Here is a 12,887-nt window from a genome sequence, read left to right on the forward strand (position 1 = left end):
AATTTGCATATCGCCCCAACAGATCCACAGATGATGCAATCTCTATTGCACTCCACACTACCCTTTCCCACCTGGACAAAATGAGCACCTACAGTTGAAGTTGGAAGTAACATACACCTTAGCCAAATACATTTAAACTCAGTTTTTCACAATTCCTGACATTTAAGCCAAGCAAAAATTCCCTGTCTTAGGTCAGTTAGGATCACCACTTTATTTTAAGAATGTGAAATGTCAGAATAATAGTAGAGAAAATTTTCTTTCTGAGGTCTTGGCGATTTCTTTTAATTTTCCCATGATGTCAAGCAAAGAGGCACTGAGTTTGAAGGTCGGCCTTGAAATACATCCACAGGTACAGCTCCAATTGACAAAAATTATGTCAATTAGCCTATCAGAAGCTTCTAAAGCCATGACATCATTTTCTGGAATTTTCCAAGCTGTTTAAAAAGCAGTCAACATAGTGTATGTAAACTTCTGACCCACTGGAATTGTGGGGGTAGCGCACGCACGCAGCTGGTTTGGGTCCGGTGTGATTTCTAACAGCAGTTTGTTTGCAATTGCTGTGGATTGATAATCTGATTACATTTGTCACTCAGACTGTAATTCCTGTTTTTGGTCTGTTTTTCTTTGCCTTGCTGTTGGGGTTGTGGATTCATCAGTGAAGACTGCTGAGGACAGCTCATAATAATGTTTTGGATACCATTCCATTCACTCTATTGCAGCCATTACACTCCACTCCAGAAATTATTATGAGCCGTCCTCCCCTGGTATTCATGCATCAAAATAATGACAGACTAAAGCCAGGGGAAGCTATATCACTATGGCAAAATTGGTTTTCAAAAAGTTTATTTAGATCTTATTTCTGTCAATCTTTACCCTTGAAAATGAAAGAATAACAAGCAACAAAAAAATTGAAAATTCAATGAACATTCAATGATGCAGAGCATGACTAAAATATGGCACTAATAAAAAGCAGCAGAAACAAATCACAGTATATTCATACAATCAAATTTAACAAAATATGCATATGACCATAAACAATATTCAGGAGCAAGCAATGTAAACATTTCCCCATAAAATAAGATTTGTTCCCCAGGGTAAAAACACAATACAGGACTTGTAATCCCAATGAAACCATATACACACACAAGCATAATAATGTTATGCTTTTCATATATCACGACACTTCCCCTGGCAAAATATATACAGGCTAGCGGATGACACCGAACCCTTTCAAATCTAATCTGAATAGCACTGGTCATATGTGATCAAACATACTGCAAGTAAGAAAACAAGTTTCTCACTTGATAGTAGTAGTACCTCATACAGCACAAGTCACTTTGATGCCTTTGAAACATAGCTGCCTTAAAGAATTTCAAATTATGGTTCTTACAACCATTTCTTTCATGCAATTAAGTAGCAGGATCATGAGGTTTGGTTAACATCAAGCCACTAACGTAAGTGACCAGTGAGATTGGTTAGTTGGACATGCAATACATTTCTATACCTCCATAAGAACTAAACAGTAAACATAGAGCTGGCTAAGAGTTCCTGATTGGCGTAGCACGTTACATACAAAGGACTTTATACCTTAGTGAGCCTGGGGTAAATAATTATTCAAATGAGCAGTATGGGGAGAAAATGGCATCTTTGATTTGTCCAATAAGTGACCTGGCTCATTTGAATCTATTTAAATATACATGTTAACTTCTCATCAAAAGAATATAGTCGTGGTCCAGGCCAACTGCATTGCAGACGTTGCACTGCATCAGCCAGTGGTTCTGTGCCCAGATCATAGACTGCACAGTCGGGCATCAGATTGCTATCATATGATGTGGTTAACTGATATGTTAAACACCAATCCAGGCGTTCTGAGACCTGTCATGTGTCTGCAATGTTGTCCGCCTGGAACACGGCCTATAATAGAGTGCATCAACCATCCTGCAGGAAGCCAGTACCCAGGCTGAATGGGGTAAACTTCTGAGCCTGCTGTGCACCAATCTCAGCCACATACAGAGCCCCCGTCTTCAGGTCCAGGTCCACTAGGTGGGGCTTGACGTCTTCAGCCAATTGGATGACACTGACCACCTGGCACTGACCAATCACACCCACAGGTGGAGCCTCCAGTAGAGAGATCTGATTGGTGTTCAGCTGCACCACCACAAAGTACTTCTGGTCTGGTGTCAACCTATGGGGATAATTAATTACACTGAGTGTACATAACATTAAGGAAACCTTCCTAATATTGAGTTGCAGTTAGCAAAACCAGTGTGTCCATGAAAGATAACAAAATAAGACTGACAGGTAAATATTGGGACTATCAATACCAACCTGACAGAGTAGGGTGCATCCTCATTGAAACAGCTTCCCCATGTTCCAAGCCAGTCTCCAGTCACAGAATTAAACACCTGGATTCGCTTGTTTCCTCTGTCAGCAACCCACACCTACGCAACACCACAGCACGCACTTACCACAAAATCCAAAGCTTACCATAAACCTCATAATCTAGCAGTGTGATTTAATTTGAAACTTTTCTTAAATAATATGCATTATAAAGAGGAGACGACACAGAGTGTATAAAACATTAGAAACACCTTCCTAATGACATTGAGTTGCACCCACTTTTCCCCTTAGAACAGCCTCAATTTGTCGAGGCATCGAAAACGTTACACAGGGATGCTGGCCCATGTTGACTCCAATGCGTCCCACAGTTGTATCAAGTTGGACAGATGTTCTTTGGGTGGTGGATCATTCTTGATACACACAGGAAACTGTTGAGTGTGAAAAACCCTGCAGCATTGCAGTTCTTGACACACAAACCGGTGTGCCTGTGTAACGGATGTGAAACGGCTAGCTTAGTTAGCAGTGCGCGCTAAATAGCGTTTCAATCGGTGACGTCACTTGCTCTGAGACCTTGAAGTAGTAGTTCCCCTTGCTCTGCAAGGGCCTCGGCTTTTGTGGAGCGATGGGTAACGATGCTTTGTGGGTGACTGTTGTTGATGTGTGCAGAGGGTTCCTGGTTCGCGCCCGGGTATGGGCGAGGGGACGGTCTAAAGTTATACTGTTACACCTGGCACCTACTACCATACCTTGTTCAAAGGTACCTTAAATCTTTTGTCTTGCCGATTCAACCTCTGAATGGCACACATCCATGTCTCAAGGCTTAAAACTCCTCCTTTAACCTGTCTCCTCCCCTTCATCTATACGGATTGAAGTGGATTTAACAGATGACATCTATAAGGTATCATAGCTTTCACCTGGTCAGTCGGTGTTAGGTTAGGTGTTCCTAATGTTTTGTACACTCGGTGTATTTATGTAATGCCCAGCTTACAAACTCTACTTAAATTAATCGCCTCCTTATTTATTTTATTTCACTAGGCAAGTCAGTTAAGAACAAATTCTTATTTACAATGACGGCCTACCCTGGCCAAACCAGGATGACGTTGGGCCAACTGTGCGCCGCCCTATGGGACTCCCAATCACAGCCGGGTGTGATGCAGCCTGGATTAGAACCAGGGACTGCAGTGACACCTCGTGCACTGAGATGCAGTGTCTTAGACCGCTGCGCCACTCGGTAGCCCATATAATGCATATAATTGAAGAAAAGTTTCACATTAAATTACACTGCAAAATTAGAATGAGGTTTAACAGTACTTCTTGCACTTAGTTTGCACTACGAAAATGTCACCATCAATCTGTATCAGGTACAGATCTATAAAGTTGAGTGAGATGAGACTTGGATTTCAGCTTGTGACGCATTTCAAACACGAGATGCCTGCTTAGACATCACTTCACAATATTGGACAATAAGGTTTTGAACTTGAAGTTGTCTTCAACACAGCACTGCTTGTACTGCAGAGTCCTGCACAATGTACCTACCCTTTGATAGTTATCTACTGCCACACTATGGGGGATGTAGAACTGTGCAAGGCCCTGGCCCTTCTCTCCGTGCATCCATTGCACCTCCAGGTCTGTAGAGAAACCATATAGAGGTTATAACATGGATCACACCATGGCTATAGCATTATGTTATTTCAATGGGTAGTATCACCATTTTCTATGAATGGCCATACAAATAGAATTACCAGAACTTTAATGGGAATGTCCGTTCTAGAAATTATATTTTGGCATTTTGGAAGTGTGGCTCTGGCATAGAACATAATGTTATAACCACAGAATGACATATAAAACTTATTAGCTCTCTGTGGTTATAATGTCACCATCACCTTTGGACAGTTTGATGAGGCGGTTGTTAATCCCTCCGTCCCCGTCCACTATGTAGATCTCCCCAGAGCTGTGGACAAAGATTTCAGCAGGCTGGTCAAACTGGAGCGGGTTGACCCCAGAGCCGGCTTCCCCCATTGAGCCCAGGACCTGGAGCAGCTTGCCCGAGGGAGAGTACTGCTTAATGGAGTGACCATACGGGCCTACAACAGATTGGATAGGAAAAATACAGTAGTCACTCAAAACACTGAGACTACAGCAGCGTTCTAAAGCAATGAGACAGCAGACAGGTGAAGGAGGCTCATATTTTGGGAAATAGATGAGTGATGAGGTTGTGTAAAAACTTTTCTACTAGGCAAGGCACTTTAGCTGGATCCAATGTTTATCAGCCAGATGTGTATATGACTAACAAAGTAAATACACCGTATTTTGTCAATACTAAAGTGTTTAGTACATAGAATACGTTCACAATAGGGCTTTTTTTCAGTTCTGTTGCAAAATGTTGTTCGTTGCATGTCCTAATGAATACGACCCAGGGCCCGGTTACCCAAAAGCATCTTAAAAAACATCTGCCTTTAAAAAGCAACAAATCCCTTTGAAAATGGCCTATGTGGCATCGATATGAGTCAGAAACAGTTATTTTAGAGTCAACATTGACTACAAAGTGTAAATAGGATGATTTTGGTCATGAAGTCAGTCTGGTCTAAAACAGAGTTTGGAACATCTGCGTGTCACACTAGGAAAATGAAGGTTAGGTTTTGATTTGACGATGTCCATTTGCCCACTAACATAGGGTGAAGATCTGTGGTGATTGCTCTCTATCCAATAGCATAGTCAGTGAGACAGATCTGCCCAGCAGCTCCGACTGTTTACATAAGACAACACTTCGTAAATGTTTTTACTTGAGAAATAATGCACCAAACACCTTAGTTAGATGTAAAATTTTGCATCTAAAACATCCTCGGCCAAAATGTATTACAGATTTCATGAGTTCATAGATTAATTCTGGGGAATTTGAGGAAGTGAAATCGGCATCTGCATCTACAGTGTCTCATAGGGAACAAACTTCATTAACCAAATGCGGAATCAGTCAAGAAACACACCTCTAAGACTGAAATCTAGTTTTCTAATGAGCAATAGAAAAACACGTGCCAATCGGTCTGTTCAATGGCTCTTTATGGCTAAATTCATCGTTAGAACCTTTGTATGACCATCGTTAAATCTCTTGAGTGGTTTCCCAAAACTATCGTTAACGTTGCACTTGAAAACACTCGTAATCTGAACTCTACATCAGCCCACTTGTAGAACAGCTAAGTGCTTTGTTAGATGTTTTTATGCCCTCCTGCGTCACATACACAGAAGATCTCTGCTAAACATAGCATGGTTTATCCTTCTCTCTGTGACCTCAATAACTTCAGAACAAAGTTGACTACATATACAAAGTTGCCAATGTCTTTGTAATTGATACAAACAATCAACATATACAAATATGATTCAAATAAAAACCGAGATGACTGCATTAAAAGAAACAAGTAAATTATGTTCAATCAACGGAGTTCTATTTGCTACTTGTAAGCTACGATCTGTAATTTGTCAAAACATATTAATGGCGCAGCCGAACATGTGCGCAACGTGTAAAATCTGTGATTGAGCATTTTTACTGGGTAAACATTAGAATATTTGCAGCCGTAGATGGTAATATCTCTATAGGAGCTGATACGGCATCAGTATTGTGAAATACAGCGTATTCGGAAAGTATTCAGACCACTTTACTTTTTCCACAATTTGTTACATTACAGCTGTATTCATCAATCTACACACAATACCCCATTAAAAAAAGCAAAAACAGGTTTTTAGAAAAAAAATAAAAAAATGGAAATATCTCACTTACATAAGTATTCAGACCCTTCACTCAGTACTTTGTTAAAGGCCCCTTGGCAGTGATTACAGCCTCGAGTCTTCTCGGGTATGACGCTACAAGCTTGGCACACATATATTTGGGGAGTTTCTCCAATTCTTCTCTGCAGATCATCTCAAGCTCTGTCAGGTTTGATGGGGAGCGTCGCTGCACAGCTATTTTTAGGTTCTCTTCAGACATGCTTGTTCGGGTTGAAGTCCGGGCTATGGCTGGGCCACTCAAAGACATTCAGAGACTTGTCCCGAAGCCACTCCAGTGTTGTTTTGGCTGTGTGCTTAGGTTCATTGTCCTGTTGGAAAGTGAACCTTCGTCACAGTCTGAGGTCCTGAGCAGGTTTTCATCAAGTGTCTCTGTACGTTGCTCCGTCCATCCTTGCCATCAATCCTGACTAGTCTCCAAGTCCCTGCAGCTGACAAACATCCCCACAGCATGATGCTGCCACCACGCTTCACTGTAGTGATGGTGCCACGTTCTCCAGATGTGACGCTTGGCATTCAGGCCAAAGAGTTCTATCTTGAGATGGGACAGCCTATAAGGACAACCATCTCCACAGAGGAACTCTGGAGCTCTTTCAGAGTGAACAACGGGTTCTTGTTTAGGAAGAGTCTTGGCGGTTCCAAACTTCTTCCATTTAAGAATGACGGAGGCCACTGTGTTCTTAGGGACTTTTATTGCCTCAGAAATGTTGTGGTTCCCTTCCCCAGATCTGTGCCTCGACAGAATCCTGTCTCGGAGCTCTACGGACAATTCCTTTGGCGTCATGGCTTGGTTTATGCTCTGACATGCACTGTCAACTGTGGTACCTTATACAGACAGGTGTGTGTGCCTTTCCAAATCATGTCCAATCAATTTAATTTACCACTGGTGGATTCCAATCAAATTGTAAAAACATTTCAAGGATGATCAATGGAAACAGGATGCACCTGAGCTCAAATTCAAGTATCATAACAAAGGGTCTGAATACTTATGTACATAAGCTATTTTTTATATATATTTATAAATTTGCAGACATTTCTAAAAACCTGTTTTGCTTTGTCATTATGGGATATTGTGTGTAGGTTGATGAGGAAAATGTTTTATTTAATCCATTTTAGAATAAGGCTTTAATCTAACAAAATGTGGAAAAAGTGAAGGAGTCTGAATACTTTCCGAATGCACTGTAATTACAATGTTGAGGAAAGAGCTGAATGAAGCTGATCCGAAAGCAGCACTCCCTTCCTTTCGATCCTATCGGTATCGACACATACTCCAACGACGCACTTAGCAACCGTTCTCTCTGCATGGTGTTTTAGGAAACGCATGCTACATCTTCGGCCGTTGTAGGAAAGGTGTATCGTTACACTCAAAATCTTACGTTCCATCTCTATCGGGAAACCGGGCCTAGGTCTGCTGTGAGGCCTCACCGTTTCCTACGTCCGTGACCCACACGGTGGGGTTGGTGGCGGCATCGGCCAAAAATATCCCATGGGGCATCTCCAGGGTGCTCGTGTTCCAGGCCTGTAGGAACTCTCCGTCTGTTGTAAACACCAGCACCTTTGGAACCGTCTCACCTCTCTGGGACATAGAAGTTTGGTTATTTAATACCTAATAGCCTACATTGTCAGCTATTTTGTACAGCACATCTGTACTCAGCACTGTTTTTACAATGACAATGTTATGCTAATCTGTTTTTTTAAGCCTTGCTTTTTATTTTCCCTTTGTCTCTTTAAGTTCTGTATCATAATACCATTGGTTTCAAATCAAATACATGACTTCAAGATAACATACTGACCTGTGCAACATATACCACACCGGCATACTGGTTGACAGCCACTCCAAATACCTCGCCGCTGAAAAGCTCTGGATATTTGGGCCAGTTGATATCCAATTTGTACAATGGTCGTCCAAGAAGTCTGTAATCTGGTTTTAGGCCAGATGTTTCCGATTGCTGCCAAAGAAACAAAACATTGCCTTATGCATTCTAATGGGAAATTATTTGATTAGGGCTAATTATTTTACTGCATTTGATTTACTGTTGATATGGATTGATATGTAATAAACTTGCTGGTACAGTGCCTTCAGAAAAAGCATTCACTCTGACTCTTTCCACATTTTGTTGTGTTACAAGGTGGAATTAGAATTGATTTAATTGTAATTTGTTTGTCAATGATCTACACAAAATACTCATGTGAAAGTAGAATATATATATTTTTATACATGTTAGAATTTATGAAAAATAACAGACTAATATTGATTAAAAAAGTTAAGTCAATATATGTTATAATCACCTTTGGCAGCAATTACAGCTGTGAGTCTTTCTGCGTAAGTCTCTAAGAGCTTTGCACACCTGGATTGTACAATATTTGTACATTATTCTTTTTAAGTTCTTCAAGCTCTGTCAAGTTGGTTGTTGATCATTGCTAGACAGACATTTCCAAGTCTTGCCATAGATTTTCAAGTCGATTTAAGTCAAAACTGTAACTAGACCTCTTAGGAAAATTCATTGTCGACTTGGTAAGCAACTCCAGTGTATATTTGGTCTTGGATTTTAGCTTATTGTCCTGCTGGAAGGTGAATTTGTCTCCTAGTGTCTGTTGGAAAGCAGACTGAACCAGGTTTTCCACTAGGATTTTTCCTGTGCTTAGCTCTATTCCGTTTCTTTTTATCCTCAATAACTCCCTAGTCCTTGCTGATGACAAGCATACCCATAACATGATACAGCCACCACCATGCTTGAAAATATGAAGAATGGTACTCAGTGATGTGTTGTATTTGCCCCAAAGAAAACGCTTTGTATTCAGGACATTACTTTGTCCATTTTTTTGCAGTTTTACTTAAGTGCATTATTGCAAATAGGATGCATGATTTGGAATATTTTTTATTCTGTACAGGCTTACTTCTTTTCAAGCTGTCATTTAGGTTAGTATGGAGTAACTACAATCCTCAGTTCTCTCTTACCAGTCATTAAACTCATGTAACTGTTTTAAAGTCACCATTTGCCTCATGGAGAAATCCCTGAGCGGTTTCCTTCCTCTCTGGCAACTCCTTAGGAAGGACGCCTGTATCTTTGCAGTGTCTGGATGCATTGCTACACCATCCAAAGTGTAATTAATAACTTCACCATGTTCAAAGGGATATTCAATGTTTTTTTAACCATCTACCAATAGGTGCCCATCTTTGTGAGGCATTTGGAAACCTCCCTGATCTTTGTGGTTGAATAATTGCTTGAAATTCACTGCTTGACTGAGGGAACTTCCAGATAATTGTATGTGTGGGGTACAAAGACGAGGTAGTCATTAAAAATCATCTTAAACACTATTATTGCACAGAGAGTGAGTCCATGCAACTTATTATGTGCCTTGTTAAGCACATCTTTACTTCTGAACTTATCTAGGCTTGCCATAACAAAGGGGTTGAATACTTATTGACTCAAGACATTTGAGCTTTCCATTTTAAATTAATTTGTAACAATTTCTAAAAACAAGATTCCACTTTGACATTATGGGCAATTGTGTGTAATGACAAAAAAAAATTATCTAAAATTCACCCATTTCAAATTCAGGCTGTAACACAACAAAATTTGTAAAAATTCAAGAGGTGTGAATACTTTCTGAAGGCACTGTATGTGTGGGGAGACGCAGACAGATGCATTCCATTGCGGGTAGAAAAATAGGTTTTACTGTGTGTTTAAGTACCATATTTAATTAAGTTGTTTTCTATCAGTTGAAACTAAGTGATGTTCCTACCTTTGACCTGTTTAGCTGCCAGTATCAAATGTCTGCCAGTGTTGAATAACAGATAAAGAATCTGTGACACTGTGTGATTCTGTAGCAGTTGATGTTGTGACTTTCCTCAAGCCTCTCAGGCTGGTGTTTAAAGAACGTTCTGTAGTGTGTGGGCCAGACATTTTCTCTACTACTGTTCTGGAGGTGTATCCTTGTTGCATCTTCTAATAAACCGGATCGATTTTTTATTGATATTATCAACGACTGCTTTCTTTTTTTATTCACCTGAAAATCCACTTTACACATTCCAAGATAAAAAAACATTTATTCAGTTTCATGATGGTTCCCACAAAGAAAATTTCTAAACCCAGAGGCGCAACAAAGCAAAACTTCCGGGGAATGCTTGAGATCAGAACAAGCCGGGATTTGGGATTTGAGAAGTCAATGACAGAAGTGAAATATTCTTCCTTAGCTGTTAATTCTCTAAAAATCTAAAGGAACAACCTAAATTCGAGTCAATGTCCTAAGTAGCTGAACAAGTTATTATAAGTTATTACTCCAACCTTGTGAAATTGACACATTTTCATTTTCGTCAAAAGCAATTTTATAACGAAGGAGTGTCTTTGATTTTTGATGGCCTGCACATTCGCAGTTCGGTGCTTATCACAGACAGAAAGGGTAACCCAGACACATCACAAGGCTATCAAGCTGAAGCATCCGTTTTCAAAGTTCTCACCACCAAATGTGGTAGTGAGAGGAAGTCCAGTTGCAGGTAGTGGGAGAGGATAGCACTAGGTTAAACTGGGCCGAAATTCTGCATATTTTCTCATTATGAAAAATCTGATTTCAATCCATTTTTGTTCCCTAAACTAAAAAAACTCTGTTCAGAACACAGCGTACTAAGTTTTATGGAGTCAATGCTTTTCCAAAGTTGAAAAGAATTCCGTTGTTTAGGAGTGCAAGGTCGAATTGAGTTTGTGCACAGTTTTCATACTTCACAGGTGGTGTTCCCTAATGGAAATATACAAATACATGCTCAAACCTGCCCACTATGCTTAATTTGCTCCCACTGTAAACGACACAGATTAACTATCTTTGGCTTAGCTAGCCAATGTCGCCATAACATCGCCAACAAGTGTGATCGGGGATTTCTATTGGAGAAGCAGTTTCTGCCTATCTTCACAGAGTACCACAGCATCAGTCATAATACCCATAAAACCTAGCGGTCAAACAGGGAAATGGTTCCCATCAAACAAGTGTGTTCGCAATACTCCCTTAATAAAAGACCTTCGCTTCATAAATGAGAAAAAATGTCCATTTTGAGATGCTGTATTCAGTATACACTTCCTCAAAAGTCAGAATTCATCAAAGATAACTCAAGAAATCTGTCATTAATTTTGACATTTTTTCAAAAGAGATCTTAGTTGTGCAATTTTACATCTAACTAAGATGTTTGGTGCAGTATTTTTCAATTAAAAAATGTGCATGAAAACAAGCCGTCTCTCATTGAATGACAACAGTCTTAATTGAAGAATCCCTACTGTTGACCAATCACAGACAAAGGGGTGTAGACTTCGGCTCTGTACATCGGCTTGCCACTATAAAAAAAATGGGTGCCCAAACAGCTGAAAAAAACTCACCGAAGTCCAAAACGTCACAAAATGTTGTCATAATATATGCACAAACTCTACCAAACTGTTTCTGCTGGAAAGCAAGCGGTTGCCTTCACCCTGCCGTGACTTTTTGATAAATGTTTAAATCTCTCTAGTACAAGGTGATTTATCAATATATTCACTTGAATTTACCCCCCTAAAATGAAATACTAATTAGCTGCTAATGTGGCTATCATAAATAACCATAAATACCATGATTTGGAAGATACCGCTGAATTGAGGCAAAGGTAAGAATATCTGAATTAACTATCTAAATATAGTAATGAATAAATTAACTACATTTCTTTAAATTGACAATTCTGTTAACTGTCTTGCTAAAGTTTTAAATTGACATAATACCTGTTAGCAAAGGTGTCAGCTTGAGATGACGTGCAAGAGCTTGTAAGGATTTGTAGTTTTGCATGATGTCTACTTTGATGCTAATTAGCATTTTCGAATTTGAGATTAAATAGAGCCGAATATATTGATAAAAGTCACCTTGTCCGAGAGAGAGATTTACATGGTTATCAAAATGTCATGCCAGGGTCAGTCTACACAAAACACAGCCCTTACTTGAAGTGTTTCTAAAATCCTCTATGGGTAAAATGAATGCTGGAAAACGATTGGAACCATTTCCCTGTTTGGCCGCAAGGTTTTATGGGTATTATGACACCTCCATTGTGGGGTTTTATACTGTACTGTCTTTGGGCTTGTTCTACATTGCAGCCGACTGATTCATCTCCAAATCAATTTGCACAATAATGAACTACCCATTATTATTTACAGATCAGTCAGTCACCATTTACCCACAGTACATAATGGATTTGATGGCCTCAAATAGAGCCTTTACCACAACCCATCCCGTTGTTCAACTGGTCGTTCAGTACAAAGACGTACTGAATGCAGCCCATTATTTTGACAGGGTATCTTATTAACAGGACAGGCAGGAAGGATCCTGACTTAAAACAGACAGTTTGTTCTTAACAGGGGTTTAAGTGAGAAATAATTGTGTAATCTATGTATTAGGGCACATATGACAAGTAACTATTGATTCTGGCAACTGTTAGCTAACTCAACAAGGGCAAGGAAGGATATGATGCTGACAGTCAGCAAAACAGGTAAGTCAATACCATAAAAACTATTGAAAGGAGCTACGTACCTGTGAATTTATTGAACCATATAATACCACCATAAGCAGAAAAAGTGTCCCCATGGTCGTCACTATTAAACACAAATGATTGCGTCTTTTCATGGGGAAACCTTGAAGGTTAACAATCAAATATATCGGGCGCTTCCACCCAACCTAGCACCTTTGAATCAGACGAAAAGACTAACGCCACTTCCTATTTTGATCACATGACGATGTTCGTGGTTGAGGTCACGTGGTCTTGG

The 12,887-nt window shown here is 39.8% G+C and overlaps 1 protein-coding gene across 1 annotated transcript; it reads right to left on the reverse strand.

Annotated features, from left to right (window-relative positions):
• Positions 1 to 803: 803 nt before the first annotated feature.
• LOC135550916 (NHL repeat-containing protein 3-like) lies at positions 804 to 12,840 on the reverse strand. The gene is made up of 7 exons (XM_064982145.1): positions 12,655 to 12,840; positions 7,911 to 8,066; positions 7,543 to 7,693; positions 4,224 to 4,424; positions 3,877 to 3,968; positions 2,329 to 2,441; positions 804 to 2,185 (listed from the first exon to the last, which is right to left on the reverse strand). The coding sequence occupies exons 1-7, from the start codon at positions 12,745 to 12,747 to the stop codon at positions 1,930 to 1,932; spliced, it is 1,062 nt and encodes a 353-aa protein (XP_064838217.1). The 5' UTR covers positions 12,748 to 12,840; the 3' UTR covers positions 804 to 1,929.
• Between the last annotated feature and the right edge of the window lie 47 nt (positions 12,841 to 12,887).

Source organism: Oncorhynchus masou, chromosome 12 (genome assembly GCF_036934945.1).
Source record: "Oncorhynchus masou masou isolate Uvic2021 chromosome 12, UVic_Omas_1.1, whole genome shotgun sequence".
NCBI lineage: Eukaryota > Metazoa > Chordata > Actinopteri > Salmoniformes > Salmonidae > Oncorhynchus > Oncorhynchus masou.

Coding starts and splice junctions, on each gene's coding strand:
- LOC135550916 (XM_064982145.1), bottom strand. CDS start 12,747: ATGAAAAGACGCAATCATTTGTGTTTAATAGTGACGACCATGGGGACA. Junction 8,067..12,654: donor ATGGTTCAATAAATTCACAG/GTACGTAGCTCC, acceptor TTTCTTTGGCAG/CAATCGGAAACATCTGGCCT. Junction 2,442..3,876: donor CAGTAGATAACTATCAAAGG/GTAGGTACATTG, acceptor GGTGTTGCGTAG/GTGTGGGTTGCTGACAGAGG.